Consider the following 27807-nt stretch of genomic DNA (forward strand, 5'->3'; position numbering starts at 1 on the left):
CATTTGTTTTCTGTCCTTATCAGATATAGAAGATACTTTCTCAATGCCCATGGCTAATTCCTGCAACAGTTTGCCCAAAAATCAGACCGTTTGTGCAGCAATGAGCGATTATAGCAGCCTTAGATATTTTGCAAAGAAATTACACCAGCGGCAAAAAACACTGTAACAAATAAATATAGGCAAATGTTAACTGCATGATTTCACAATGGTAATTAATGTTCATTGGAAGCCATGGCGAGAGCGAGTTTGGTGATCTGTAACATTCCATATTTTAAAGTGTATTCCAGGGTCAAAGCACCAAATCCTCTGTATAAACCAATATATCCCTCGTTGGTTACTGTTGTCGCAAAACAATCCCGTACACTTTCATACCGCGAACTAACGGCAAGGAAGCCTCGTCCGCTATCGGTGTTGTCAATTATGGTGCGAGTACCCTGAAAAAAAAAATCGATTAATGCTTTAAGTGTTGCAATAATAAAGACAAATTTGTCTTCAAAATGTGATGTTTCGCTGTTTGCACCTTGATGATTTCAGTGGCAATACGATGGTACGACTTCTTTTACTAAGCCAATTTTTTAACACCACTAATGCTGTGACAGTTTTCCAACATTGAAACAAATACATCAGGTTCTGTTTTGCACTTCCTAAAGCCGCCTTACCCAAATACCTAAACGTTTTGAAGATCCGTGCTCACAACAGTCTTCACTTTAACTGTGGTCGTGTTTTTGGTTAACACATCAAAATCATAGGCTGAGATGGTGTGACTAAGTTTAACTGAAGTATTACTGCAACTTGGAAAATCGGACACAAAAAATTCGGGTAGCAGAAGTTGTTCAATGGGTGTTGTTTACTTCTAAGACACCGTCAGCACGACCTCATCGCCCGGTGGTTTTGGTGTGTTAACACGGAAAGCCCAGAAAGGATGAAGCTCTTGTAGGCATGGATTTTCTTCATGCACTTTAGATCCCCTAAAAGCTTGCTATCAAACCGGTTAGGCAAAATCTGGCGTAACTTAACGTCTCTGGCGTCTAACCATTGCAAAAACAGTCGAGTATCTTGCACTGACGTGGATTCTGCATGTTTATCACAACACGACTAGTTAGCTGGCGCGTTTTGACAGACCGAGATCGACCTTTTTGCAATCCAGTTGACGAATTATCGACCTACCCCTTAATGCCCCTAATAGCTTTTGGGGGGAGCATATTTGTAATGTGGTAAAACTACTAACACAGGAACTCACAAGACGCCCGGTTTGGGAATTTCTGGTAAGTGGCACAACGGAGGATAGGTGTTTACGGCGACAATAATTGCTGAGTCAGGATGTTGCAAATTGCTGTATTATTGTCACCATAAACGCCTATGCTCCGTTGCTCCACCTACGGGAAATTTCTAACCCGGGCGTCTTGTGAGTTCCTGTGTTAGTAGCTCTACCTTGTAATGTAAAGAAAAAGAGGTAAATCAACCTGTATATGAAGTCGATGAATGACCGTCTCAAATGGAAAAAGTGCAATGTCGGTTATGAGGTTTGCTGCAAAGCCAGCAACAAGCTCAGGATAATGAACCTGTACAGATAAAGTTACACACGTTATTTCATAGATAATTTACCAAGCTCATAGACATCATACACTTAAAATAGATTGTGATGCATCAATATCGGGGGTTAAGGGGTCTGGAACCACTAAACCAGGATTTTGAAACACAGGTGATCTTGGCTGCAACCTGGCGAGTCTTTGCTGGTGACGGCGCTGAGCATAACTCCTCATAAAGTGCAAGATCAATTTCTCCAGCATAGAAGACATGACATACCTTAATCCAAACGTGATAAATTTAACTGAAACTTTGGATCAGTTTAATTGCACAAACATTGCAGCAATGAGTTTACATAACATATCACGGCGATATCAACAACTACAGTATCTAATTCAAGAAATACACAAAAAGCTTCACAATTTTCGTAGTACAGACAATTCTATATAGTAGTAATTCCAATTTCAAAAGTTGTCCTTGTGATTCCCTACAATCGATTTTTAGCCAAAATAGGCTACACTATGCAGAACACTTGAATGTCGAAAAACTGGAATAGTAGGCAGCTACTTTAGAATGCATAAAAATATATTCACCTCAACAGCGAGTGACATACAGTGGGTAAAAGTAAATGATAGAAAGGAATAAGTCTGTGAGTCTGAACTCCAAGTCCAAAAAATCGGCAGAATCCTTCAGTGAGGCAAGAAAAAATACTAGGAGATTCACTGGTCATTTCACTCTGGGATTAGAAAGCTGGATGCGTTAGTTCAAAATATAAAATAAAAACAACTGACACTATTAGTAAAACCATACCTGTACACTCTCAACCAGATGTGCAGAGTAAAATGGTGCAACAATAATTGCAGAGATAGTTTTCATAGCCATATGTGATATACAAGTGTGCAGTGTATGGTCATTGGACATTTCTCTGGGAAGTTTACCCGAGGAGAGCTCACTGATGGCAGTTTCGAATCCTATTTCTATTGCTGTCACCCAAAGATTGCTTCCAATTCCCTTCCACAAGCAAGTAATTCCCTGCAAATGACAGAGTTTTCTTGTTTACCATGAAAACAAACCTATATGTCATAAAAGAATTGTATACATAATTGTAGACAATACAAGGTTCTTTAGACATACCTGGGCACGCTGCATATTTATAGCTGTTCGCAAAAGTGAAAATGGCATCAAATGATATTTCCTGCCAGAATAATTGACCTACAACAATAAGCATGTATAAATTTCAATTTGCTGCAACCTACATGGGTTGTACTTGTACCTGACATTGTCTTCTGAGAACCAAACAAGGATATGCTACCAGTGAATTTGACAAACCACTTGCGATACTGGCACCAAAAGAGGCCAATCGTTGATTGTGTTCAGAGTACTGTGGCACCTGTTTCGGAATTGGGACAGTGGATGATGTTGTTGGTTTATTATCCACAAAGTCTTCATTAATGCCATAATGTTTCATGATTTGTTGTAGTTCAGTATCACCTTGATGTATTTTGGAAGCTGGCCTCATCGATATTTGCTCCTCTCTGTCATCTTACATGAAGTTAAACATGTAAAATATCACAGTAACTACTAGACCACAAAAATGACACAACCAAATGTAAACTGGTCACCTAGCAAAAGCATGTACTATTCTGGTGTTTAATAAGTGTTTTCAGCATTTTTAAATTGCCCTTACCAAGTCGGCTATCATATCTTCTTACGCTGTCATCAAAGTGCACTCTCGGTCTTGTACCAAATTCTGGTGTGGAGGCGCTTGGTTTTACTGAGCTTGGTGGTGCACCATGCAAACGATTGTAGCTTGGCCCACGGAAAATTTTCTCCTTCTTTCGTCGCCTTTCCATTAACAAATTTTTAATATTTTTTTCCTTTGAAATAAAATTCTGCTGTAGAAATTGACAATGTGATTATTCAAAGACAAAAATAGGGCAAAATTCAAAATATCACAAAAATAACATATTTTGTTGGCATTGTCCACAAACACATAAAGCAGAAAATTGGTTTAAAACACATGGTTGACTACACTCAATTTCACTAAAAACGTTGTCTGTTTAAAAATTCAAAATCAAAAATGTGAAAACAAATTGTCCAACAATACCAATGCATTTAAGAGCACAGACTGGCAGTACAAGCAACATTATTGCACCAACTGTAATAATATCACATTTCAGGTCCTTCACCACCAGGCACCAACATTGTAATATTGTTTCCATTTAGCAAAATTTGGTCCAATTTTGATATTCGCCTTCCTTCTGATGTGCTTTCATATTCTGTCACATCTTCCAAGACCATATTTACAAAGTCATCAAATCCAAGCAATGTCCCAACAATTTCCTTTTCACTTTTCATGATAATGTGTATTCTTGATCCAATGCACTTGTCCACCAATTCCAAGGGCAGAAGTTGGGAGGGATTTACACCACCAGCAGCCATGTTTAAATCAATACAAATATAGCTGAAAACTTAGTTCATAAAAATTGGTTAAATATTAATATGCATCAGCCAGGGAGTTTCAAAGCAAAAGTCTCAGTCATGGTGCCAGTTATCTGGTAACAAAAGATCGGTGTTTTTCCATTGTTTGAATGCTCCTGTGGATGTTGGCATTAAATCTGAGTTGCTGATCAAAACAAACCAGTGACTTTATATTGACCTTACTAGATTTAGATACCAGGCTTCTGACTCAGATAGCACTAACATAATTGCTTATACAAATGCATTATAATTTTTTAGGAAATTAAACAATTAAGGGGTACATTTTCATGCAACCAAGCACTTAAAATAAAATACATTGTCTACTCGTAAAACCTGAAATTTTTCTTTCAAGAGTACAAACAATTAACAATACAGTTTTATCAAATGCCACCTGCAGCTGCAGGTATACCAACGCGTTTTACATTTTGCAAACACTCATCACCATCTGAACAGCTAATTTAAAGGCCGACTAAGACACCTTCCATTCTTTTTAGACACACAAAATATTTCGCAGCCTCAAAACAAAAGCAACCACGGAACTGGAAAGATGTGTTGCATAACCTCAACTTACGATACAAACAAGAAAAACACATACGACGTCATTAAGTGCGAAGTGCAAAGGGCGCAATCTAAGCTGTTTGCCTTTTAGAAATGGAGTTACAGAGACGGTAGAACGTTTGTGCCAATGCTAAACGAATGTGGAAAATCAAATATAAAACAAAAATACTTTGCAGTGAGTAGTGACAATCAAACGAAACCATAATACAAAAAGAAAAACTGGAACAGCACGTTACGTATATTTTTATTCATACCGATTCAAACATATTCATTGATCATCCCTTGAATCGGTGTGAATAAATATTGTGCTATTTGTACAATAAACTTTGTGGTGCCAGGTAAGGGTTGATGTTGACTGACGAGTAAAAACACTATTGCGGCTGCAAACGTGTAGTGCAAAATATTGTGTTGACGTGATTTGATCTATTTGCGAAAATAATGTTTCGTCCTTTCAGGTCAAGTTGAGATCTTGGACCAGACCAGACCCAGTGAAAGTAGTCACTATGGCAACGATAGGTCCACAAATGCATCGAAAAATGTAATAAATATGTTTGCCTTTAGATAATTACAGATTTAAGGTTTAAAATGTCTGAAGATGAAGTATCTCTGCCCAAACCATCAAAACTTCCTGAAAACAGCGCCTTTAAGCAGCAAAGGTTGCCAGCTCGGCAACCGGTATACACTGCAAAGTCTGTTTTACCTGTATTTTTGTCTGTGTCTGCCATTTTCTGTGCAATCGGAGCAGTTCTATTGATTACATCTTGGGGTGCCACTGAGTATTCTTATGATTACACTAATTGCCAATCACTTGATGACCCTTCTGTTCAATGCAGCAGCCTTGTTGGAAACAGTTTGGAACCACAACCCTGCACTTGCACATTTAACCTTAATGTCAATGAACTACTTGCAGGAAATGTTTTCTTTTACTATGGGTTGGATGACTTTTACCAGAATCATCGCCGCTATGTGAAATCTCGGGATGACAATCAGCTCATTGGACGAAACGTGGATGCAAATAGTGTAGATGATAACTGTGCTCCTTATGATGTTTACAGGATTAATGGTGAAGCACAAGTTTATGCCCCATGTGGAGCAATTGCCAACAGCCTTTTTAATGATACCTATACTGTTATGTTTGGAAACCTGTCTGTGCCTCTTCTCAAAACAGGGATTGCATGGCCTTCCGATCATTCTGAAAAATTTAACAACCCACCTGGGGACATTGCATTGACTTTTAGTGGAACCAGAAAGCCTAGGTTTTGGCAAACACCTGTTCAGTTTTTGGACAATTCAAGCGACCTTAACAATGGATATCAAAATGAGGCTTTGATTGTGTGGATGAGGACAGCAGCCTTTCCACGATTTCGTAAACTTTATGGTCGCCTCAATAGACAGGAGATTTTGTTTCAAAATGGCTTACCACCTGGAACTTACACTATTCAAGTTTCCTACAACTATCCAGTAACAGGGTTTGGGGGAAGAAAAAGGTTTATTATGGCCACAACGACGTGGATGGGTGGTAAAAATGATTTTTTGGGAGTTGCCTACATATGTGCAGGTATTCTCAGTGCTGTTTTGTCTGTTATTTTGTGGGCTATTCATCTCGTTGGTCGAAAAATGCAAATTATAAATGTAAGACCAACAAATTAGGTGTTGATTGCAACTGCTCATAAATTACTACCATAGTAATTAAACTTGGTAGTCTTGCACTTAGTAGAAGTTTTGCTTTTTTGTGTTGTACCAAACTTGGTGTTAAATATTTCAAGAAAATTGTGTCTATACCTGCTTTATTTTTGTTTTATACTATTTCACTGTGATAAAAAACAAAAGCTTTTCACAAAATGGCCTTTTACCTAAACGTTTTGTGTTCCAACTGTGAGCATTAACAGTTCATGGAGCTGGAAAATGTGTTTTGTTATGTATGTGCACACAATTTTGTAATTTGTAAAGTACTGTTATTTGTATGTATATATTTAGGTAATATTGCTTTACGATCTATATGCTATGTTAAAAGTCACAACATTTGCAAGGGTAAGTTTTATTACAAAACAGGCAAAATGTTACACAAACACTTGAAACGTTCAATAAGTTGATCACACCAGCTACATGTTATTGCAAAGAAAAAGTAAAGGACACAATCTGTGACATTGTACGAAGCAAAAAAGTTCACTACCCAATCAGAAGCAACAATTTACAGCACTTACAACAATTTGCAGCAGTTTTAAAGCCAATAAGCCTTTTGTGTGCATATGTAAACCCACACAATTAAACACCAACAGAAAACACATCACAGGATTGTGTAGTGAAACTAAAAATGAAATACGCTTTTGTGTATTTTGAGAAACAACACTTGATCTGTTTGTTATTATGGTATCAACAACAACAACAGTGAGTCCAATGTAACATAACTATTTAAACTGGAACAATAGCTCAATTCAAGGATGAGCGATACAGCAGATAATCTTTAATTGATTTTGGCATGGTCAATGCTTCAATATTTTGTGTGTTTAAACATTGCCTTGCAGCAAGACGACTTAAATGACGAAGAGGTTTGACACCAGATTCCTTGTCATGTGCTACAGTAAGGGAGCCATCCTGTTTTCTGTAAAAGTTTGAAATCATTTGAATAGTTATTGTCAAGCATGTCACTATAAACAACCTTGTAGTGTCCTCATCAATAGATGCACATGGAAATACACAATGCACATAGTTTGATGTGCGGAGAACAAAGCAGACTAAAATATCGGAACCTTTCATAAGACTAGAAAGGTGGCTTTCTGATATACTTCCATTTTATATATTCTATATCCGATTTACCAATTTACTATACACATCATTTGATCTACACATATGATTGTTTTTGCAAGCAAAAACGAATGGGTCCCCACACACGCGTTTGTGCGGATTTATGGTAAACAAACGTCCTGGTTATTTTTAGATTCTTAAGGAAAAACTTAACCAACTTTAGCAGTAACCCAACTTTAAAAGTTTTGTCCGTATTCTTTTAGCATCATTATTGTCATATAATTACAAAAAAAAACAGTAAATAAGAACGGGAAAAATACTTTTAATTTAATCTCATGCTTTGACCTTGATATTGTCGTTCAAGGTCAGTTTTTAAACACAATTTTCCAAAACTGAAAATGTGCTTGATAACTTAATAAAACAACATAGCATAGCTGCGCAAAAACAGCTCATTTCTCGTAAAACATCCGTCCAGACGTCAAACTGAGCACTCCCGCTGCATTCACCCGCCTTAATCGTAAACAAGTGAATTACTCCCTTGAGAGTTGAGACTTTTATCTGCCTGACAGTGTACACATATTATGGGCTGTAGAAGTAACTATTTGATCGATTAAGGCAAAATTTTGAATACTGAACGAATAACCTACTGCAAACAATTGTTTAACATTTCAGCACATTAGGGCTTGTATTTTTGGCATAAAACTTATTATTTTGGGGTATAAGGGGTAAAATGGGTGAATCCAATAAAAAGTTACAAAATTCTTTAGAATAACTTATATTGCACCAACCAACAAAGCATGAAGCTCTTTAGTCAGTACAGCCGTTTTCATTTTTTTTCATTTTGGGGGCCTGTGGGTGAACCGCTGGGTTGTTTGGGGTCAAACTTCAGGAGAATCAAATTTGGATTAATAACTAACATCTGTCCAAATTTGAATAAATTTAAAGCACTCTTTCTTGACCAAATGCATTTAACAAACCAGTGTTAGACAGAAATAACATTTGGGGGTTTAAGGGGTAAAAATGGGTGAATCGAAAAAAAGACACAAAATTCTTTGAAATACCTTATATTGCACCAAACAACAAAGCATATCACTCAAAGATTCTGTACTTTAGTAAGTACAGCCGTTTTAAGAAAAAATCGTTTTGGGGGCCTGTGGGTGATCCCTTGGGTCATTCAAGGTCAAACTTCAGGAGGATCAATATTAGATTAATAACTAACATCTGTCCAAATTTGAATAAATTTGAAGCACTTTTTCGTGACCAAACGCGTATAACAAACCAGCGTTAGACAGAAAAAAGAAAAAAAAATACGGACAAAAACAATGTGTTCCCTTCAGGGAAGGGGACCCAACCCATAATAACTCTAAATCCTTGAAAGGTTCAACAGACTGCCACTGTGAGATTGACATACAATATTAAAGTGTGCCTTATGTAAAGTTGGCACATATCAATTGCTTTCTATTAAAGCACTGTGACATACCCAACAGCAAGAATACTTCCGTCAGGAGAAAATCGACATTGATGACCCAACTTGGAAAGGTCTGTTTGTACAATTGTCACTTCGTTATCTCCCCACATTTTCCACACTCGTAAACTGAAAGAAAAAACAACTCGTCCACTTCTTGCTTTTTAAACAATTAAAAGACACTTAACAAGAGCATACAGTAAATGCAACTAGACCCTTAAGTGGTATGTGGCCAAATACAATAGTGTCTTGTGATGCTAATAAATTTTGCACAAACAAATAATTCAAAACAACAACACATAGTAAGTTACACTTGATCCCTCCATTGTGATTCTACCTTGATGTTTCCTTGCATTTATTCTTCTGCAAGTAAGTCCTCACAGGTTTGCCTGTCAGGAGTAGCGAGAAAGTTTCTGGTACACACAATGAAATGGCACAGCACATTTTAACACTTAACAGTATTTGGTAATGGACAGTTAGTCTAACATAGTAAGTTATCTGTCATCATTACATGGTTGCAATGTGTTTAAAAATGTCACATGTAATATTTTTTAACAATGTTATATTTCTGTGTTTCTTGAATTTATACACAAACAAATTACTTCAATTATGGGGCTTATTATTATGCCTTATTAATGTTTTTTACAGCACTATATGTACCGAATTTACAATCATTTAAAAGCCTTAGTAAGAAATGGAGATTCTGGCTGTTTGGTAAACGTTTAGTTTAGTACCTTTATGTCAACTGTGTGACTTTTATTAAAGAACCAACAAATGTAATTTATCGCAAAGCCCTCGGGCGTTTTTTTCCGCAGTCTACGTTAGCCGACAAAGATGGTAACTAACAACAGTCCAGTTCTATACATATTTCATGTAGCTCATTATTGTAAATAGGCCAAGTAACTGCGCGCGAACGTGGTTGACTCACCAGTTGTCTTCGCAAACTGTTGCAAGCTTCGTCCCGTCGCTTGAAAAGCATACTGACGTCACCCACGATCCGTTTGCACCGCCAACGTAAATCGGACAGGGCATCGGGTATTGGTGCCTAAACATGACGCAACATTTACGTAAGCTGACATCATCTGAATCGAGCGACAGGCTAAACAATCACTTACGCAAGAAGTGCAATTTGACTTCCGGTGAAAGGGTCCCAAACAATGGCTGTTGTGTCGTGAGAAGCTGTGGCCAGCAAAGCCCCATCCGGTGACCACGAACATGCAACTACGTCATTGTTGTGACCCCGTAACCTTAGCGCCAGTTCGAACGACCGTTTGTGTATTAGTTTCCACACTATAACCTAATAAAAAGATTACTTGTTAACCCTTGTAATAACATGGAACGTAAAAATGAAAGTAATGAACTCAACAAAGGAACATATTGGCCTTAAATATTTTTGATGCCAACTTAGTTTGAGGCAAATGGCAGCGTGCTAACACATGGTCGAATGTTCTAAATTTGTAAACTATGACAATACAACAATGAAATAAGAGACACTCTGTCATAAACCACTTATGTAATGTCATTTGTCAAGCAATGCACATGACTTAAAATAGGTATGGGTTTAAAAATCACACTATCTTGAAGTTTGAGACATAACTTGTGTTAGAATAAAAAGATGGGTTCTTTCAGGGGGCCCATGAAAATGATGAAAACTTGATAGAAACTTTCAACAAGATTAGGAATTAAAAAAGGTGTTCTACGAGAAAGTTTTGATGTTATAAATTTACTGTCATAAAAAAATCCCGTTGCAAACATGTTCACCTAGCTTATCATAGTGCTACGTAGACATATGTAGCAACACAGACATTGCCTGTCACTGTCAAGTGGCTGTCTGCTAGAGCATATGTGTGCTGTTATCAAACAAATTTAACATCAGTTAGCATACAGCATGCTTCTAGCCAGTGTCAAACGAGGATGAACAAATAATGTCTGTTCGGAAGGCTTAAGGAGTATGATGCAATAGTTTGGCTTGTTTGATTTTTATACCATACACAGCTAATACCAACATGCTATTTTGTTAACACAAGTCAGGCTTGTCAAAGTGCCTCCAGCTATGCCTCAATCAAGGCTATACAAGGTCATAGAGTGCCACAAAAACAACTTTACATGCCGTTCAAATTGATGATCATTTTTGAGCCACCATAAATTTTCAGCAACATAATACCCAACTGCTGCAAAGTACATGTTGTTGGGCAAATATGATATACCACCCAAGGTAATCATAAATTTGGAGTCTTTTTGTTTTTATGACAAAACTCAACTCATTAACACTGTTAGGTTGCAAAAGGACTTACAGACTTTCCCATTCCAACTGAGGCCAACATGTGTGGATTAGTGGGGGAGAAGGCACAGTCACTAATTGGCAGTTTGTGACCTGTGATTGTCAGTGACATGTTTCCATCATCACCTAAATCCCAAACCTGAAAGGTGTGTACACATTTAATAAATAATAAACAATTCATGAAGGTATTACTTACCTATTTGAAGAATAAAGAGATTGTAACACTAAAAGTAAACTACTGACCTTAAGAGTTTTGTCCAAAGAACAAGACACCAGGATAGGAAGACCGCATGGGGAAAATGTCAAACCATTTATGCGACTTTCATGATCAGATAGGTTAAAAACCATTTCCCCTACAACAGATAGTAAAAATTATAATTGGGTTTTCAATGCTTTGGTTATGCAATGTATGCAGGCTTGTAGCACACAACACAACATATCTAATTTATACATTAATTACCTTTGTCACACAATATAGTTGACTTGACTGGGGGTAGAAAAGGCAAGCTACCTAACTTGCATGCTTGTGATTAAAAGACATATATAATACTAACCAGTGTCAGTGTTCCAAATCTTGATTTGACCCCCTTCCAAGCCAGTGGCCAACAGGGCAGATGAATTTGCTAGTATTGGAAGGCTGGGAGCAAATTCCATGGATACCACATTGCTACTACAGTCAATAATTCTACCAGTGCTATAATAAAAAAACATACTGTGTATGAAATGTATGCCTACAACTGATTAAATACCATGAGCTTTGTATCAACGTGCAAATAACACAATCAATCTATTAAAAGGTGATTTCTTCTTGTGTTTCATAGTTTACACCCTTTCACATAGCATAATTAAATTGTTCTGTTTGCACACTATGACCTCAATAACAGTAACCACAAAAGAAACCAACAGAATTTATTCAGTTTATTACCTGCCCTTCCTTAAAATTTCTCTTCAACTAATATGTATTGCATGCAGTAAACAAATCACTAAGAAGGTTTAAAACATATTGCTTACCTATTGGATTCAACAAAATCAGAAACTTCTTTGAAAGCTTGCAAATGGCTCTCCACCTTTACTTGCCCGTAGCCTACAGACCAAGCAAACTTTAATCCATCTTTTGAGAAGGCACAGCATCTTGCTTCTCTACCAGGCTTCCATCTTGTATTTCCATAAAGACTTGAAATCTGACCCACATCAGCAAACTTTTCTGCAAAAAATTGAGTATCAGTCAGTTTGTGTATCATTAAGTAAACTTTGTTATCACATAAAATGTGAGACCTACCTGTGGCTGTTATTTGAGCGTATGTGATTTTTCCAGTTTCTTCTGAGTTAACCATAATCTGCTAGTATCTCCGTTTAATAAACTTGACTTGTTAACTTCACTGTCAATTTATTGAGGTAGTTTTGTACAATCAATCGATAAGCAGACGTATAAGCAGTAGAATGCCACGTTTACAAGACAACACAGCAGAATAAAACAAAAAAGCCAACAAGCAATATATACGTTTTCACGAAACTTCTAAAAACAGTAAAAAGTACAGTTATTTCTTCCTAAAACAGTAACGTCCCTAAACACACCCACGGCGACAGCATCTAAAGCCGATTTGAATGCATGTAGTTGTAAAATCGTGAAACTGAGTGTGGTTCAGTCGACGAACTACGCAGACATACATCACCGAAAGAGAATAAAGAAACCAATGCGTCCTTCTCACATCATCGGCGCTGTTTTTCAACAACTACTCAGTTCTGATTGGCTTAAAGCTGGACATATCAACACGCCCCCTTTTGTAGTAAATTAATGCGTTGAAGTTTTGTTTGCAATGTTCTGGAAAGACTGGTGATAATTGTAGCATAATGCTGCTTCTAGCATTTCAAGCTGGTGACGCTGCCGATATTAAAGAATTTATCGTTAAGTTTGTTCAGTAAAAATGCTACGAAAGTACAATATATCTATGTTCGAAAGCACGCATGAAAAAAGATTGTTGTTGACTTTCAACGAAAATCTACAAATTCCATTCATTTTTACCACATTTAAAGCCAACACAAAACCGAACAAAGGACCAGAAACATATGGTGAAAACATCCAATTGTCTTTATTAACCAACAAGCTCAATAAAAAATTTGTGATGCTCAAAAAACTTTGTATTAGCTGATTTTACTGATAACTTTTCGACACTTTTGACGACCGATCTTTGCTCGATATACGCGCGGTAGGCTAAATCAAAAGTGCTACCTGCTGGTTGACGTTTTTTCAAGAGCGCTTGTACATAAATAGGTTGCAAACAGATACGATGGGCAAGGTATGTGGTCAGCTAATAGTTTTCGTTGTTCGATTTTCGATCATTTCAGTGTCTGATACAAATTAGTAAAATGTTTCCGGTCACGAGGATTTTTCAAAAACATTGCACAAACAAAAGCAACAATACTAAAATTGGAACATCATTATTTTACATGACAGGTGACTACCCGGTAGAACTTCGTTGCCAATGGCGCAGCATGGAAAAGGGCACTGTTTGCGGATCATGATGAACAAACATGCTGCAGCTATTATACAATATTAATAAGCGTTCATCAAGTTTATAGAGCTTTCTGGCAAATGTAATAATAAGCGTCCATGTTGGTGATGGAAGCTCACCGCCGTCGACACATCGATGACGAGAGTATGGCTCATGGTTTGTAGCTCACTCAGATGCGACACCTTGTGCGCAATCTTTTTACATTTCAATTGTAAGATTTTTGTCGTCACAAAAGTATGACTGTTCATTGGCAATCAATATCTACGCCTGCGACGAGACGCATTATTTGTGACATAATAATTACGTTTCTGTCACATATTATTTGTGACAACTTAACAAACATAAAAATCCGTAGTTTATTGCTAAACCTTGCCATTCCGAGGCTACTTTGACATGTCCAAGCTATGTTTAAGAAGTTTTTTTGTAAAAAAGTGTATTTCTACGTCCACCAAATTGGGGTAGTTACGCTATCGCACAACATTCGTATCATGCATAGCTGTTGTTCAAAATTGGGTCTGCCAGAATAAATTCTGCAATCTCGATGAAAAACAAGACTTTTCGACATACGTCACATCTCATGTATACGTTTTCATGTCTGTAGAATACTTTCTGGTGATGTCAAGCTATTTGTAAATCTGTGACATCCGGGTCTAAAACTCTGGTAAGCTTTTGCCGGCGTAAACTAATTTCTGTTTCCCATGTTTTGAGCGTATGTCTTTTTCACAAAAAAACGTGTCGAACGTGTTGACCGTGTTTACGTCAGCCACATGATTGACGTGATTGTGACTGCGTGTGCTCAAATAAAATTCACGCTTTTCCAGAAATTGGACTTCTAGTGTGACGCCAGCATCAAATCCCTGACGTTACAACACATTTGTTGCAAATTAACTAAACGTGTCAACCACGTTTGAAATCTATCAACCGCGTGCAAGATTGGGCTCCAACTGTGCGTTGAAATCTCCATATCACCACTGGGAACATGTTGCAAAGGTAAGTGAACTAAGCTAAGAATTAGAAATGGTTACGCATAATTTATGTATGCAATGTTGGACAAAAAGAAATAACTTAGTTATGAAAACTTTAGGATCGACGTAAAGCAAATCTATTTGAAGTTCCAGTCCAAGAAAAGATGGTGGTGGGCAAATTGAAACGGAATGTTTTCTGGCTAACTGTTATCGGTATCACTTTGGGTGCTTGGTCATGGAACTTGTTGCCCTTAATAATAGTCAAAAAGAAGTTAAATAAACATGAAGCTGGATTTGTAAAAACTCATTGCAGCACGGATGTTACCACGCAGCCTCAAAACTTCAACAGTCCCACTTTCGAAACAGTACCTGTGTCAAAAACCTTGAAAGTTTGCCCAGCAATTTCCGACTTATTGAAAGGAAAGTTGAACGTGACTTTTACAGGTAAGTTAAAACATTGCGGAAAGTAATTTTTTGTATACGTGAATTGAAAATAACTCGACAGAAAAGAACACGGGGAGACGCAATTGGCCACCGACTCTGGAGGAAATAGCAGTTAACAATCCAGATCTCCAAGTTGGTGGGTACTACCCGGGACCAAGGCACTGCAAACCAAGCGACAATCTTGTCATCATTATTCCGTTTAGAGATCGCGACAAGCACATGAGGTAACACAGCTATAACAACAGTGATCGTTAGGTCACATTAGTATGAGAAAAAGTTTTTTTGAGACAATATTAACATGAGCAACGAAAGTGATATTTGTAAAATCACATCTAGGTACCTGTTGCACTTTCTTCATCTTATTCTACAACGTCAGCAAGCTCGGTATATGATCATAGTGGCCGAACAGGACAACTCAGCCATATTTAACAAAGGGCAGTTGATGAACGCTGCGTTTGATTATGCATCCAAGCTTCCTGGTCATGATTTCAATTGTTACTTCTTTCACGATGTCGACCTAATCAGCGAAAATGACAGGCTGTTATACCGGTGTCAAGGTAGGCTAAATCATACGGTTTTGCTTTAAACACTTTTTTGTTTGGGATATTATTTATTTTCTTGCAAACAAAACAATTAAGATATTCATTCATTAATATTCTGCTAAATGCATTATAAGTGCAACATGTCATTTTGCAGGGGAAGATAAAGTCGTGCATCTAGCCGCCCACATAGACAAATACAACTATTTGTTTTGTTGTGGACTTACTGTCGGAGGAGTTTTGGGTCTAACGAAGCAACAGTTTAGAAAAGTGAATGGATTTTCAAACGCTTACTACGTAAGTCTGTGTTATCCTTTTGACATTGCAGAGTTACAACGTTCACAAATTTAACCCAGTCCAAATTCGACTAGAGCACAACCAAAAAAGACCTGTTCTCTGAGCTTTTGTTCCTTAATTATAAGAAGAATAGCTAACTCACAGACTTTATGGGTTGTTTATGTAGTTTTTGTATCACGTTTTACGTCGACGTGGGTTGTTGCAACACCTCTGACAACAATCAGAAGGCGAAGACCACTTTTCCAAAAAAAATTGCAAACGCACGAACGTAACCAATCATACGACTGGTTGTTTTGAAAATAGAGTTTGTCTTCTTTAAATAGAGCAGCTTCTCCAGCTCTTTTACTCCATGGTTGGTTTTGACGTTTTGCTTTGTGGGGTAAAGTTGCGTTTTTCTAAAGGCTAATAATGTAATATCTGACATTGTATCATTTTTGTTAAAACCAGGGCTGGGGAGGAGAAGATGATGACATAAATGCACGGATTTTATATGTAGGAAAATACAAAATTTACCGTCCCGGTGAAAAGTTTGCAAGGTACAGAAAAATAGGTTTAAACTATGCTATTGTATTCCTATCAGTCTATGTTGCCAGGTTTCGGATGGTATCTCACAAATCAGATTCAGCCAACCCTAAAAATCCCCAACGTAGAAGGTTGCTGCAAAACTGGCGAGCACGTCAACCCAAGGATGGAATAAATTCACTTGAAGCAAAAGTTACAAGTGTAGTCAAACACCTAACACACACTCGTATGTTGATTAAAATTAAACCGGAACCAAAATAAAAGCGAAAACACCTCCTTGTATTTGACTTCTAATCTATGCATGCTTACCAGTACATCAGGTTACAGGGCTACCTGATTGATGCATTTGACAAACATGTATTAACAGTTGTGTGTATCCGAAGTGCCAGTATGTTCTGCTTTCACGCGAGCAGGAAACATCAAAATAAATTCTTCAAAAAAAAATCCCTAGACCGCGTGTAACCATGGTCACGAAATATATGTAAGTTGAAGTTTATTTAGACTTGAGAGGCAAGGAGCACAAGATTAGTGAACAAACTCGAATGAAACCACTAAAGAATCGAAATTATTCGACCGAAAAAAACAAACAATTAGTAGCGGGCGAAAACATATAAAGGCCTGAGGATGTTCAAAGATAACTACACTGGTTTTCAATTGCTTATGACCAAATTTGAAGTTGGTGTGAAAGAGCAATCAGGTCGAATCGGTCTGCGCCAAGCGACAGGCCTTTTGCAGTTCTGTGACCATGGCACGTAATCGCACATTTTCGCTTTCAAGCACAACATCTTGGTTACGTTTGCGCGCCATGTCACGCTCGAGCTCCCTTTTGGCGCGTGAAGTGACCTCCAACTCACGCATGAGCATGGACAGGTCACTTTTGAGTGCGGTCATTTCTCGCCAGTCTGCCATTTCTTCGCTGCCCGGCCTTGCTGGCTTCAACGCGTCAAAGTCTTTCATGATGACGTCATCGTCGTCGGTGTCTTCGGACCTGGTGCTCGGACTGGCTGATGACGTCAGCTGCGAGTCTTTGGGCAGGTTGAGTATGCATCTGTTGCACTCTTGGGCAGGCGTTTCACGGCGTCTCATCACTACTAAGCGCGCAGATATAGTTTCCTTGAGAATTCGTGCCACAAATTCAACTCCGACGGACTGGACGTTAACTCCGTTTACCTCGAGTAATCGGTCACCTAAAGGTAAAGGAAAAAGATGTTAGGTCAGATCCCAGCCAATCAACAGAAACTTTAATGGTTTAGCTCCAACTTGGTTTTTCATTGTCTTACCTTTTAAAAGTCGTCCCTGTTCGTAGTTGCAGTTTACAATAGTGCCTCGGACACGGCCGTTGTTGCGAGTGGTGTCAACTTCATCTTTGAGCGACAATCCGTATCCCGAGTTGCCAGCGAATACCTCGCAACTGTGTATCGAGTAACCGGGGTGCTCTGATATAAACTGGGATGCCATTTCCATATTGTTTCCATTACATCTATGAGTTTCTGATGGAGAGACGATGCTGTAGAGGCTGCTGTGTATCATGTTGCGAAACTTCTCTGCTTTGCGTTGTGCTACGAACAGCGACACCTGGAAAAATACATTCATGTTTGCTGGTTGTTCGTGTTCATATAGCTATTAGTGTAAAAAGTCGTGCTAAAACTGCCAATTGGCGACTGCTGCGTGTTCAGAACTGAAAACTCACCTTCATATCTAGAACTTGATGTTTATGTTTCAGTGCAAGAAGATCAGCTTGATGAACAGCAATCTGAAGATCAACGTCGGCTAATGCTGCACTGTCCACATTTTCCAATTCCATAGTGCCCAGTGCGGTTGTCACTTGCTCGTCACCCGAGCTTGTCACCGAGTCATTTCGCTTCTGACGTGCAAGTAGCTGGCGCTGATGACGAAACAACTGACCCAGCATGTCTTCTGTACTACTGATCATTTGTTCAGTAGACCTAAAACGATAACATGGCATTTAGATATATTGTTACATGGTTTGGCGAAGGGTTTTTGTTGGCGTGTCTTACTTTAACTCTTGCTCCAGAGCCAAAGATGACCCGTTGTTTATTTCGCTTTGCTGATTGACTGATTCATGATAACGTTGAAGACCTGATTCTAACATGCACCTCACTTGCGACACCTTGCGGTGCACTTCATCAAACTGTTCGTCTCTTTCTCTCAGCTGAGAACGCAGCATTGAGTTGTCAACGGTTAGCGAGTCGGCTTTTTGTTGATCCTATCAAACAGAAAGACATTTTGTTTATTATGAAATCGATTATTATCGTGAAAAACGGTTGTATGGAGGTTTAACTTACAGCTGACAACAATACGCTTTCGCTGCAACTGCCCAGTCGAGATTGGAAAGAGGTCGCCTCGGAAGATCTTCTACTTTCACTCGTTAATGGCATGACATCCTCAACCATTACATCATCATTGGACGAGTCGTCTTTAGTCAGTCTTTCTTTCTCATGCTCCAGAAGTTCCTCTGTAAGACGCCCGATCTTGTCAAGGTTGTATGGTGTCCAGGAATCGGAACCATTTGAACAGCGGCTTTCCTGAAATGTTAGCGAACGTTGTTATCCACTTGTTTCGCGGTAAACCAACACAAAAGTGCTTCGCCCGCTACAAGTTTACATTGCAAGAAATTAGAGCCACAATCCACGCAAACAGCACAAGATGTCAAAACGTAATGCCCCGGGGCGCTAATGATGCCTGAAGTAATTTTATTGGTTCAAAAAAGTTCCAAAAGAGTTCAGACCTTTGTGTGCACATATAAAAATACTTCTGAGTCATGAAATTTTTTATCTAAAAGTGGCAATTTACGGAAATATGCACTTGAAATAAGGCAAAGTATTTACCGAGGAAAGGTTCGATGTCATGGAGCATGATCGTTTGAAGTCAGGAATCCCATTGTTTGCGTTACCTTTACCAAAAAAATCGCAAGTTAATAAATTCACGCCCAACAAAATAACTTGTAAGCACCAGGCGATGAGCTCGTAAAGAATCTCGCTTATACCTGTGTTGATGTCTTTCAACGTGACACGATCACACAGGAGCAGTGATGTCCCATTTCTCCACACAGGCTTTCTTGTGTCGGGAATCTCCGCTACATCTGAAAATGCGGTCACGATTATATTTGAGAACATCGAATTTAAACCGTAAAGATATTGGATACTGGGAAATATTGGACACAGAGCATTTACATGTAAGCATTACTCGCCAAGATAGGGTATACGATGAATCTCCTTTTTACTAACATTGCAACAATTGTAGCACACACTAGTAGCTATGTTAAGTTATGGCGGTTATGTTTTCATTAACAGGTTTGCGCAGCCAACTGTTTCAAAGTACAAGATGGCAAAATAAAGTAGCGGTCTTGCACATTCAGTTGAATAACAATACGAACCTCCGGAGACTGATATCTCGCATAGAGCGAAAAGACTTGGTTCCACATTGCGCAGTCGAAATTTGCGTAGTGCCAATCGCATCACGTGATCCACTGAAGTCTGCGTTGAAACCCGAAATTGTTTCCCTTTTGGTCGGTGCTTGCCGATTCGACAGATCACCTGTAACCGAATATGACCAATTACACATCAAGATAACAAACTAAGGCATAAAATAATATTTATTTCCAAAAGAGGTTTTGTAAACCCTTTTCTACAGTTAAAAATGGTGAACCGATAAAACTTTGTGCAGATTCTGCATGGTTGAAGTATGCAAGGCAGAAATAACCGTATCACTAATAGAAAGTTCAAGCATTTATATGTGTTTCCCCCCCCAAATAGTGTTCACTGGGTATAGTAAATGATTGACGAGAAAAACGTGGTGGCAAATTATCCCATTACGTTCACCTACCTTCATTACAACTCCTCTCAGTTGGCTGAGTTCCAATCTTCTTGTTACATTGCGTCTTGTCGAAGTTGTGATTGCTCTATACACAGCGAGTGGACATTCGTCCGATTCCAGCATCCGACGGGATGACATAATCCCACGATTCTTGTGCTTCTTATCTGTGAAAACACGATTCCACCGGTAAAGTCAGTTTACCGCGAAGCTTAAGACAAATGCGAGTGCTTATTAATATACCTTTGGCGTCCACATCGGGAACAGTGACATCGTTTATCACGAACAAGTTGATGTCGTCATTGATGGCGGCGCTGTCCAGAAACAATTGAATAAGTTCTCCTGTTGTCGTCGTTTCGGTGATTTGCAACTCGGTGGGCGTAAACTGGTCTGAGCAACAATGACACATGATTTAAACTTAAAGCTAACCTAAATGCAGACTTTGAACGCCCGGGTAATTTGAAATATATCTGTACCTTGTGAATTGATGTCTGAATGGATGACAATAGAATGAAGCAACGAAGTTTCAGGAGCGGCTTGAGATACCACTACTTTCGGTTTAGAGATAGCATGCCTGATTTGTGTCAGGGTTTTCTTGACTTTGTTTGATGACGTCGCGCTTGATGACGTGGTGGATTCTTCGCCGTTACTTTGGTCGTGTTCAGAAGAAGACGACGCAGGCACAGTTGCACTGGTTGATGACGTAGAAGATCCACTGACGTAGTCCGAAGAGGTCACCATTGACTCTGCATGGCTGATAGATGAAGGCGGGCGAATTCGTTGTTTAGACTTTGGGTGTGAATCTGTTTTTGTCGCTTTGGGGACGGTTTTGGCTTCGCGAAAACACTCGGCAAGTTTCAGCAGAACATCCTGCTTTTGCCGGCTGTTCTGGAAGTTGAGTCTGTTCATACTGTTCCAAGCCGTCTCAGGATCAGCCAAGTGTCGCCCACATATACGAGAAACACGGAACTGTACTGAGAGTTTGCCATCGTCGTCCAATTGGTTTGCCTTTAACCAATCGCAGGCGTCTTCTGTCGTCCACTCACTAATTGGCTTTGGGTTCTTGAATTGCATAAACTTGCGCATTCTTGATTTATTAAGCTTGCTTGTGTCGTAGGACTTTTTTGAGTCGCTTAGGAATTCATCCGTGCTCGTGGACGCGATGTAAACGCTGCTTGCTTTTATGCGCTGAGAGTGGGCGTTTCTTCGATTACACTTCTGCACCACAGTTCCCTCGCGTTGCGTTTTGTTTCGGTGTTTTACAGATCGACTGTACTGGCCTACAAAAGACACACAGATTAATATTGAACGCGGTCATAGAAATATTCAATTAAGGGTAATTTTATGGTTAATTTGACAACATTTCCGCGTGTTTCAGATGGTCATGCGAGGTTATTTTGACCGACGCCGTAAGTTTGTTATTACGCGGCTCGTGTTTAAATTCAACTTGACAACGCTGCCGGGCAGTTCGGACGTGCGCCAAAAGATTTTCGCTGAAGACTGGACAAGATCGGTTTATCGGACGCCCAATCTGGTTTCCTCGCAGATTATCCACTGTCGTTACATCGCTAAAATATATTACCTGGAGTTTTCCTGCTGCTTTTTTCGTTCGACTGGGAGTAGTTGGTCAAAGTCGGGTCCGTCGTAACAACACTTGAAGTGCTAGAATCAGTCAACAGGCTTAGAGAACGCCTATGGGCCGAGTGCTGCAAAAAACATGACACGATCACGTTAAAACCATGTCACGTTTAAATCTCTCACGAAACAACCTTCAAAGCACATTTAAATCGCAAAAACTCCACGCCCTGCTGCAATATACTACTGACACACAAAAAAGATACTGAACGTGAAAAGCTTTGTGGTGCAGTTTTCAAGATAATGGCCTGGTGCCCCGAGCTATACCACCAAAATTGGTCGGGCACTTCAAAATATTGAACTTGTTACAAAATGCCTGTGCGCTAAGCTTCAAACTAGTAAAGTACATCCACACTTGGGGCAATACTGTTTTGTCTCAATCATCAACTCAAGTACCGCAATCAAAGGATTTCAAACGTCGCAGACATTCTTTATAAAATGAGCGGGAACGCCCGAATGACACGGACAAGAGTCGCGACTTTGGATGATACCGCATGGAAATCGCCTAAACACGCATCCGCAATTTTTCTAAATCACTTAACTGTCGCTTGCGGTAATTGACGTCATTAAGCACCGGCCTACGCAGTCCGAGTTTATTTGGCCTCGACGGTGGACGTTTGATGGTAAGCACCGCGTAATGATACGTCAGCGAGGATTTCAAGTTCAATTTTCGATTAAGCCTCGCTAATTCGTCCACCACTCGACGTGTCCACCGTAAACAGCGGCTATTTCGGCTACTTTGCAGGTAAACACAAGCGGTGACGCATTTACGCGATGGTCAAGTCGCCTGACCTAAACAACACACGGCGCACGTCAGCGCTCGAAACTGTTGTGCCGTGCTGTGCAGAAGGAAGCACATGGTACAATCCATTATCGTTGACTCGATCGAAAAGGTCCTTGGAGGGCATTAACTTTTGCCCTGTGGGACACAAGCATGGCTGTTTTACAAAGTGTCAGGTGTCGGCAACAGACGTCGTTTGTCAACTAAAGTTTTAGGGGCAAAAGCGTTACCCAACATAAAACATACTTGTCGGCACTTTACAAACTCGATGCCAACGCCAAATATACACACTATCTATTGAAACTGGTTAAACATTGTAATCAACTGTAACTCTAAAAAACTTTCCCACCCAATCACATTTGCAATGTGTTTGTATCTAAAACACGTAAACGACATCTGTGTTTATTATTAATACATACAACGCTATAAGTAACCTCTCAATCACAATATCAATCCATACATCTGGATTCTGATCTCGCATTGATAAATAATGACTATAGCGGTCATTGAGCCAAGTTCGCACCCACCAGGCACGCTAACAGCTCACAATTATTTTTTTGCCTTGCGTGCGCTCGCGTCTGTCATTAATCAAGGCGCGGGTCAAAGTCTGTCGTGTCGCGTACCTCCAGTCAAAATTACAACTCTTCAGCACGGTAGCAACACCACAAAAATCTCGCCTCGCCCTTGATTCCAGATGGAACAAAATACTCGCGACAATCACAGCCGTCGCGCGACCTCGCTACAATCGGTTAGAGCAGGTATAATTTAACTTTTGACTTCGGTAAGAATCGGTTTAATTTAAGTTCACCGCATCCGTTTGCAAATCAGTTCGAGGCCATCGCCTGAACACGAACCTCCCTGGCGCGAAGCCTTGGGAATTCGGAATGGAATCCCAATGGCCTTCGTCCACGCAGCAAATCGGATTTTTAAACATCCCAATGCGAATTACAAGCGACGGGACATTGGCCCTATTTGCACTTGCGCTGCATGCGGCATTCGGCAAACGCTTCAGACACGTTATAAGATTTTTCATGTTTTTCTGTTTTAAAGCCTGCGGGCAAAGCAACCACATTGACAATGTTTTGCCACAGTCGAGATAATATGACGCACAACGCCTTGTCACTCTCTCCCATCAACGTACGTTCGTCACAAACGCACCGAATGACCTCATTGCCTTCCTACATGACAGTAACAAGCAGCCAATTACAAACGTCAACGCTCGGGCTGTCATATCACGAGATGCAAATCCACTTGCTACGTTCACGTTGCGACAATAACAACACGTTGCAGCGGACGACTGGACCAACGGGGGTTATAACAGTGGCAACCTGACAGACTTCCAAGTTAATCCGCTTGAATGTTGACACCTTCGCTTTTCACCAAACCCGGCGCCGTGGGAACACCTAACGATCACAATGCCCCCTGCGCCGCCCTGTTCCAACAAATAATATTGGGTTAAGTGCCAGTTATCTGCTATTTGCCATCTCGTTCTCGGCACTTACACCTCTGATCGTTCGATATTCGGGAAGAGAACTGCGTTAAATTCACCGCACTGACATTTTGCACTCGATTTTATCAATAGCGTTTCGGCAAGTGAAAGCGATTTTACAAGTATCTACCTTTTCTGAGGGGACACGCAGATATATATTTTTGAATTGCGCTCTATTCAAATCAAGGCATTGTGTCTCAATAGTCGCTTAGCATATCAAATCCAAAATAGCTCTGACGCTATCTGCGAACACCAGGCTGTTGATTTAATTCTGTAAATGATAGATTTAAGATCGATCGATTCTGGCACAAATAATACCGACAATTGCGTCTGCTTAATAATCAATTCCTAAAGCATTTCTAATCGTCCTAATCGAACCTGGCCCAATTACCAATCACCATCGACTTTTACACAGCGCAAATAGCAAACAGAGGTAATCGCAATTAGGAAGTCATGACATCGATTTTAACATGAACGCAGCTCGCCTGTACAACTTAATATCTTTAAACGTAAACTAATCTACGGTGCTAAAGGCGAACGTCCTATGGTACGCTTGTGCTCTTCGCTGCAAACTGTTCTTGCCGCGGTACCACCTAGACTGAATATGTTTTCCGTTATCGTTACTACCGTATGCCGACATAACCGCAACAACACACTACGACGAGTTGGCTCTGGCGCAATTAAAATTCAAGCCTCGCAATTACACGTTGATTGTGCCAGGCCGTCGCGGCCCAGGACGGCAGGCAGCACCCTTGACCGCCAAACGTCCGAGTTACAACAAGAGTCCAGTTTGCGGACAAATATCGGGTATCGGAAATTCTTGTATCGTGGTAGGTGTTGATCATGAGTGACACCCAAAAATAGCGGGCCGGGCTAAATTTACAAGGTCACACGTCCACGAGGTAATTGAGGGATCTGAGAAGGCGTGTGAACCTACGCCCTTAACTTTCAATTCGCCAGATGTTTTTCAGCCTATCCTGTTCAACGCAGTGGGTGATCCAGAATTGACAGCGACTGGTCGAAGCATGCGCTACAAACGAAATGTTAAACGTCTGAGGGTCACGCTGCCTTTACAGCTTCGCCACAGTAAATAGTAGACAAAATTCAAATTGAGTAGCGATGGACACGAACGTATATGGGTTGCCGGTGGCACGTTTAATTAACAACCGTCCGCGGCTACGTTCGTTTAGGAGCAACGTGCAATTTAAAAAAAAGAATTTCGTGATATACAGCATAGATGCATTTGTAACATAGCGTTACAGACAATTACATTTACATTGTATAGCATAATAATTAGGACAATTAGAAAACAGACAGCTACGCATTTGTTTCTGACGCAATAAACATAAACCGTAATTGTCTAACCCACCTTTTCTTACTTTTGCTCAATAACCAAACAATTAACAACCCTTGCGTGGAATAGCTTAACGATAAACTGTCCTGGTGGTCAACCTACGCACTTATTACACACCTCACACGGATGGATAAAGCAATTTTCTCTGCAATCAGGCTCAAATTATTAATCCCTTTACCGTCTTCGCACATGTTAAATCGACCTAAACCAAGTCCGGTTTACCCGGGAAACGTAAACAGGCATTAACTATCGGTTTGACTATTAATTGCCGAAGAACGGAGCCAAATACAAGACTGGCCTCCGCGATCAAATTGATTAACAGCTGTTAACTGGATCGGAAGGTCAGATGGTTATTTCGCGCCTGATTGTCTGTTTGCTGACTAATGAGATTGCCAAACGTTCGTGCCCTGTCAGCCAATCATCCTGCCGAAGTCCATCACGTGCAAAACACCCAGGCAATAACACCCACAGATAAAAAACAAACAAATTGAAAGTAAGCATTCCCAAACAAGACTAAGATAGAAAATCCGCTTTTTTGCGTTTCATAAACTTCAACGTTTTGCAGTTAACCTATTTTCGACTTCTTCTTTTATAATTGTGTCCCTATGTTTTCTTCCAATCAAAATATTCTTAACTCAAAGTAACTTGGGCTCTTACTTACTGAACTGGAGTCTGTCTTCACCTAGGAAAAACACTCCTCTGAAAGTCTAACACAATATTCGTGCCTTTTGCGATGTGTCCGCTATGGGAATAGATTGAGACGACCACGGAGCGACTTCCGCAAAGTGTCGAGACGAGGTGTGCTCTTTACGACTACAATCCACTTCAGAACGACAAGTTCAAGTCGGCGAATGCGACTGCGACCACCGCATCGCACATATTTGTGGAGCATTGTGTTGTAGCCGGGGATCGGAATGTCATTCCATCATACTTAAACTGTACGCGAAGGCCAAAGCATACTGGCCGTCAGACTGGGGTGACCTTAGAACGGCTTGGTGTGAATTTGCATGTCAAAGTCGGAACCATTAGTAAACGATTGCCGGACAGAGTACGACACCAGAAATGTAAACGTTAACTCGCTCAAACTCCCGCCTACGATGGTTTGCGCATGTTGGGCGTAATTGTTGTCATATACGTTAACGTGTGGGCTAAAACATGTTGCCCGACATATAATCCAAATAAAGCACGAATTGCAATGTAGGTTATACATTGCTATTATTAAACGAACTGGGTCAAGGATTAAAATAAATAAAACGCCATACTTGTGCGACTGTATTGACGTTAATCTAAGTTTCTTATTAATCAAACTAATTAGCCAACTCGATCTAACAAAAAATATATTTTTGATAAAATCAATAGAAAGAAAACTTAAAACATTTAGTTTACAAATAAATCGGTTAGATTTCTTTTAAATTTTTCTTTCACTTTGTGCTGCCAATGACTTTCAACTTAAATAATTCTAACAAATATATCATTTGGACGAGAAACCGAAAAAAAACACAGGTATAGTTCAGTGTTTGTAAAGCACAGAAAAATAAGAAAATGTACAACATTTTTTGTTCTGGTAATACATCGTCAATTACCAACGAATTTATCCAGACAGGACATGTAATCACTTAAAGGGGGCTCATTTGTTCGCAATGCCAATGTTCGCCCCGAAGCAATTGAATTTACGACACTTGAGAAGATGTCGACGACAACTGTCGGAACACTCGAAAGATACTAACCAAGTGCTTGAGCATTCTTAGCAGATGTCGCCCAGTCAAGAGGAAAGTCTTCGATCTCCTTGTTTAGCGCGTAAAGTCAAAAAATGCGGTGCTGCAAATACACACATTTACTTAAATACACAAATTCTGACATTGGTGTCGTTTAGATTGTAATAATAATAGATTACCTGTTTTTTCTGCTTTGATCCCTTCTATATCAATCAGTACGTTGATCCTTAATGCATCAGTGCATAAACAATTTGTGTTTTATTACACAGCCTGCCAATAAATGCAAACACATTATTCTATTTTACAACTTCACATTTTGGACTTCGAATCACACGTAAGACTTTAAAACTAAACTGGCTGACTGGACGAAACTGCGTCGTCTTATGGACTCATGAACGGGATAAATTTACAAGTCCTGCTCGTATTCGTTCCTAGCACAGGCGCCACGCCCGTATTACAGCTCTTTAACTCAGATATTGTGATGGAATCTGGTGGAAACCAATCACGGTTTCGAATAATCCGTGATCAGGAACGCAAATAAACCTGTCACCTTATCCTGGCTTCTTACATTCAAGCAAAAAAAGCGTCCATGATTGGCCTTGGCGTAGCAACAAGCCGATTTATCTAAACAACGTCCGCTCGCCGATGCTGGCCCTGAACAG

The 27807-nt window shown here is 39.8% G+C and overlaps 5 protein-coding genes and 1 pseudogene across 5 annotated transcripts; 2 read left to right on the forward strand and 4 right to left on the reverse strand.

Moving 5' to 3' along the window:
• Positions 1 to 89: 89 nt before the first annotated feature.
• Positions 90 to 3380, reverse strand: LOC145215457 (mitochondrial outer membrane protein SLC25A46-like). The gene is made up of 8 exons (XM_080084159.1): positions 3215 to 3380; positions 2801 to 3069; positions 2662 to 2739; positions 2338 to 2559; positions 2121 to 2263; positions 1626 to 1806; positions 1464 to 1562; positions 90 to 434 (listed from the first exon to the last, which is right to left on the reverse strand). The coding sequence occupies exons 1-8, from the start codon at positions 3378 to 3380 to the stop codon at positions 213 to 215; spliced, it is 1380 nt and encodes a 459-aa protein (XP_079940285.1). The 3' UTR covers positions 90 to 212.
• A 43-nt stretch (positions 3381 to 3423) lies between these two features.
• On the reverse strand, positions 3424 to 4702 carry LOC145215462 (U6 snRNA-associated Sm-like protein LSm5). Its single transcript, XM_080084162.1, has one exon. The coding sequence runs from the start codon at positions 3967 to 3969 to the stop codon at positions 3697 to 3699; it is 273 nt and encodes a 90-aa protein (XP_079940288.1). The 5' UTR covers positions 3970 to 4702; the 3' UTR covers positions 3424 to 3696.
• A 183-nt stretch (positions 4703 to 4885) lies between these two features.
• On the forward strand, positions 4886 to 6564 carry LOC145215459 (cell cycle control protein 50A pseudogene; annotated as a pseudogene).
• Positions 6565 to 6588: 24 nt separating this feature from the next.
• Positions 6589 to 12665, reverse strand: LOC145215458 (WD repeat and SOCS box-containing protein 1-like). The gene is made up of 9 exons (XM_080084160.1): positions 12337 to 12665; positions 12069 to 12261; positions 11612 to 11751; positions 11301 to 11410; positions 11071 to 11196; positions 9892 to 10073; positions 9705 to 9821; positions 8792 to 8905; positions 6589 to 7168 (listed from the first exon to the last, which is right to left on the reverse strand). Exons 1-9 carry the CDS (start codon positions 12389 to 12391, stop codon positions 6997 to 6999), a joined length of 1209 nt encoding a protein of 402 aa, XP_079940286.1. The 5' UTR covers positions 12392 to 12665; the 3' UTR covers positions 6589 to 6996.
• A 2034-nt stretch (positions 12666 to 14699) lies between these two features.
• Positions 14700 to 16762, forward strand: LOC145213188 (beta-1,4-galactosyltransferase 2-like). Its single transcript, XM_080081418.1, has 6 exons — positions 14700 to 14979; positions 15041 to 15203; positions 15316 to 15536; positions 15676 to 15815; positions 16263 to 16351; positions 16409 to 16762. Exons 1-6 carry the CDS (start codon positions 14700 to 14702, stop codon positions 16596 to 16598), a joined length of 1083 nt encoding a protein of 360 aa, XP_079937544.1. The 3' UTR covers positions 16599 to 16762.
• A 55-nt stretch (positions 16763 to 16817) lies between these two features.
• Positions 16818 to 27430, reverse strand: LOC145215456 (uncharacterized). The gene is made up of 14 exons (XM_080084158.1): positions 27325 to 27430; positions 27158 to 27248; positions 21754 to 21877; positions 20648 to 21451; positions 20415 to 20561; positions 20184 to 20338; positions 19735 to 19894; positions 19345 to 19440; positions 19187 to 19251; positions 18644 to 18883; positions 18356 to 18564; positions 18028 to 18283; positions 17618 to 17912; positions 16818 to 17524 (listed from the first exon to the last, which is right to left on the reverse strand). The coding sequence occupies exons 2-14, from the start codon at positions 27170 to 27172 to the stop codon at positions 17031 to 17033; spliced, it is 3060 nt and encodes a 1019-aa protein (XP_079940284.1). The 5' UTR covers positions 27173 to 27248; positions 27325 to 27430; the 3' UTR covers positions 16818 to 17030.
• Positions 27431 to 27807: the final 377 nt, after the last annotated feature.

The sequence above is a fragment of the Phallusia mammillata genome, chromosome 2, assembly GCF_965637545.1.
Source record: "Phallusia mammillata chromosome 2, kaPhaMamm4.hap1.1, whole genome shotgun sequence".
Lineage (NCBI taxonomy): Eukaryota > Metazoa > Chordata > Ascidiacea > Phlebobranchia > Ascidiidae > Phallusia > Phallusia mammillata.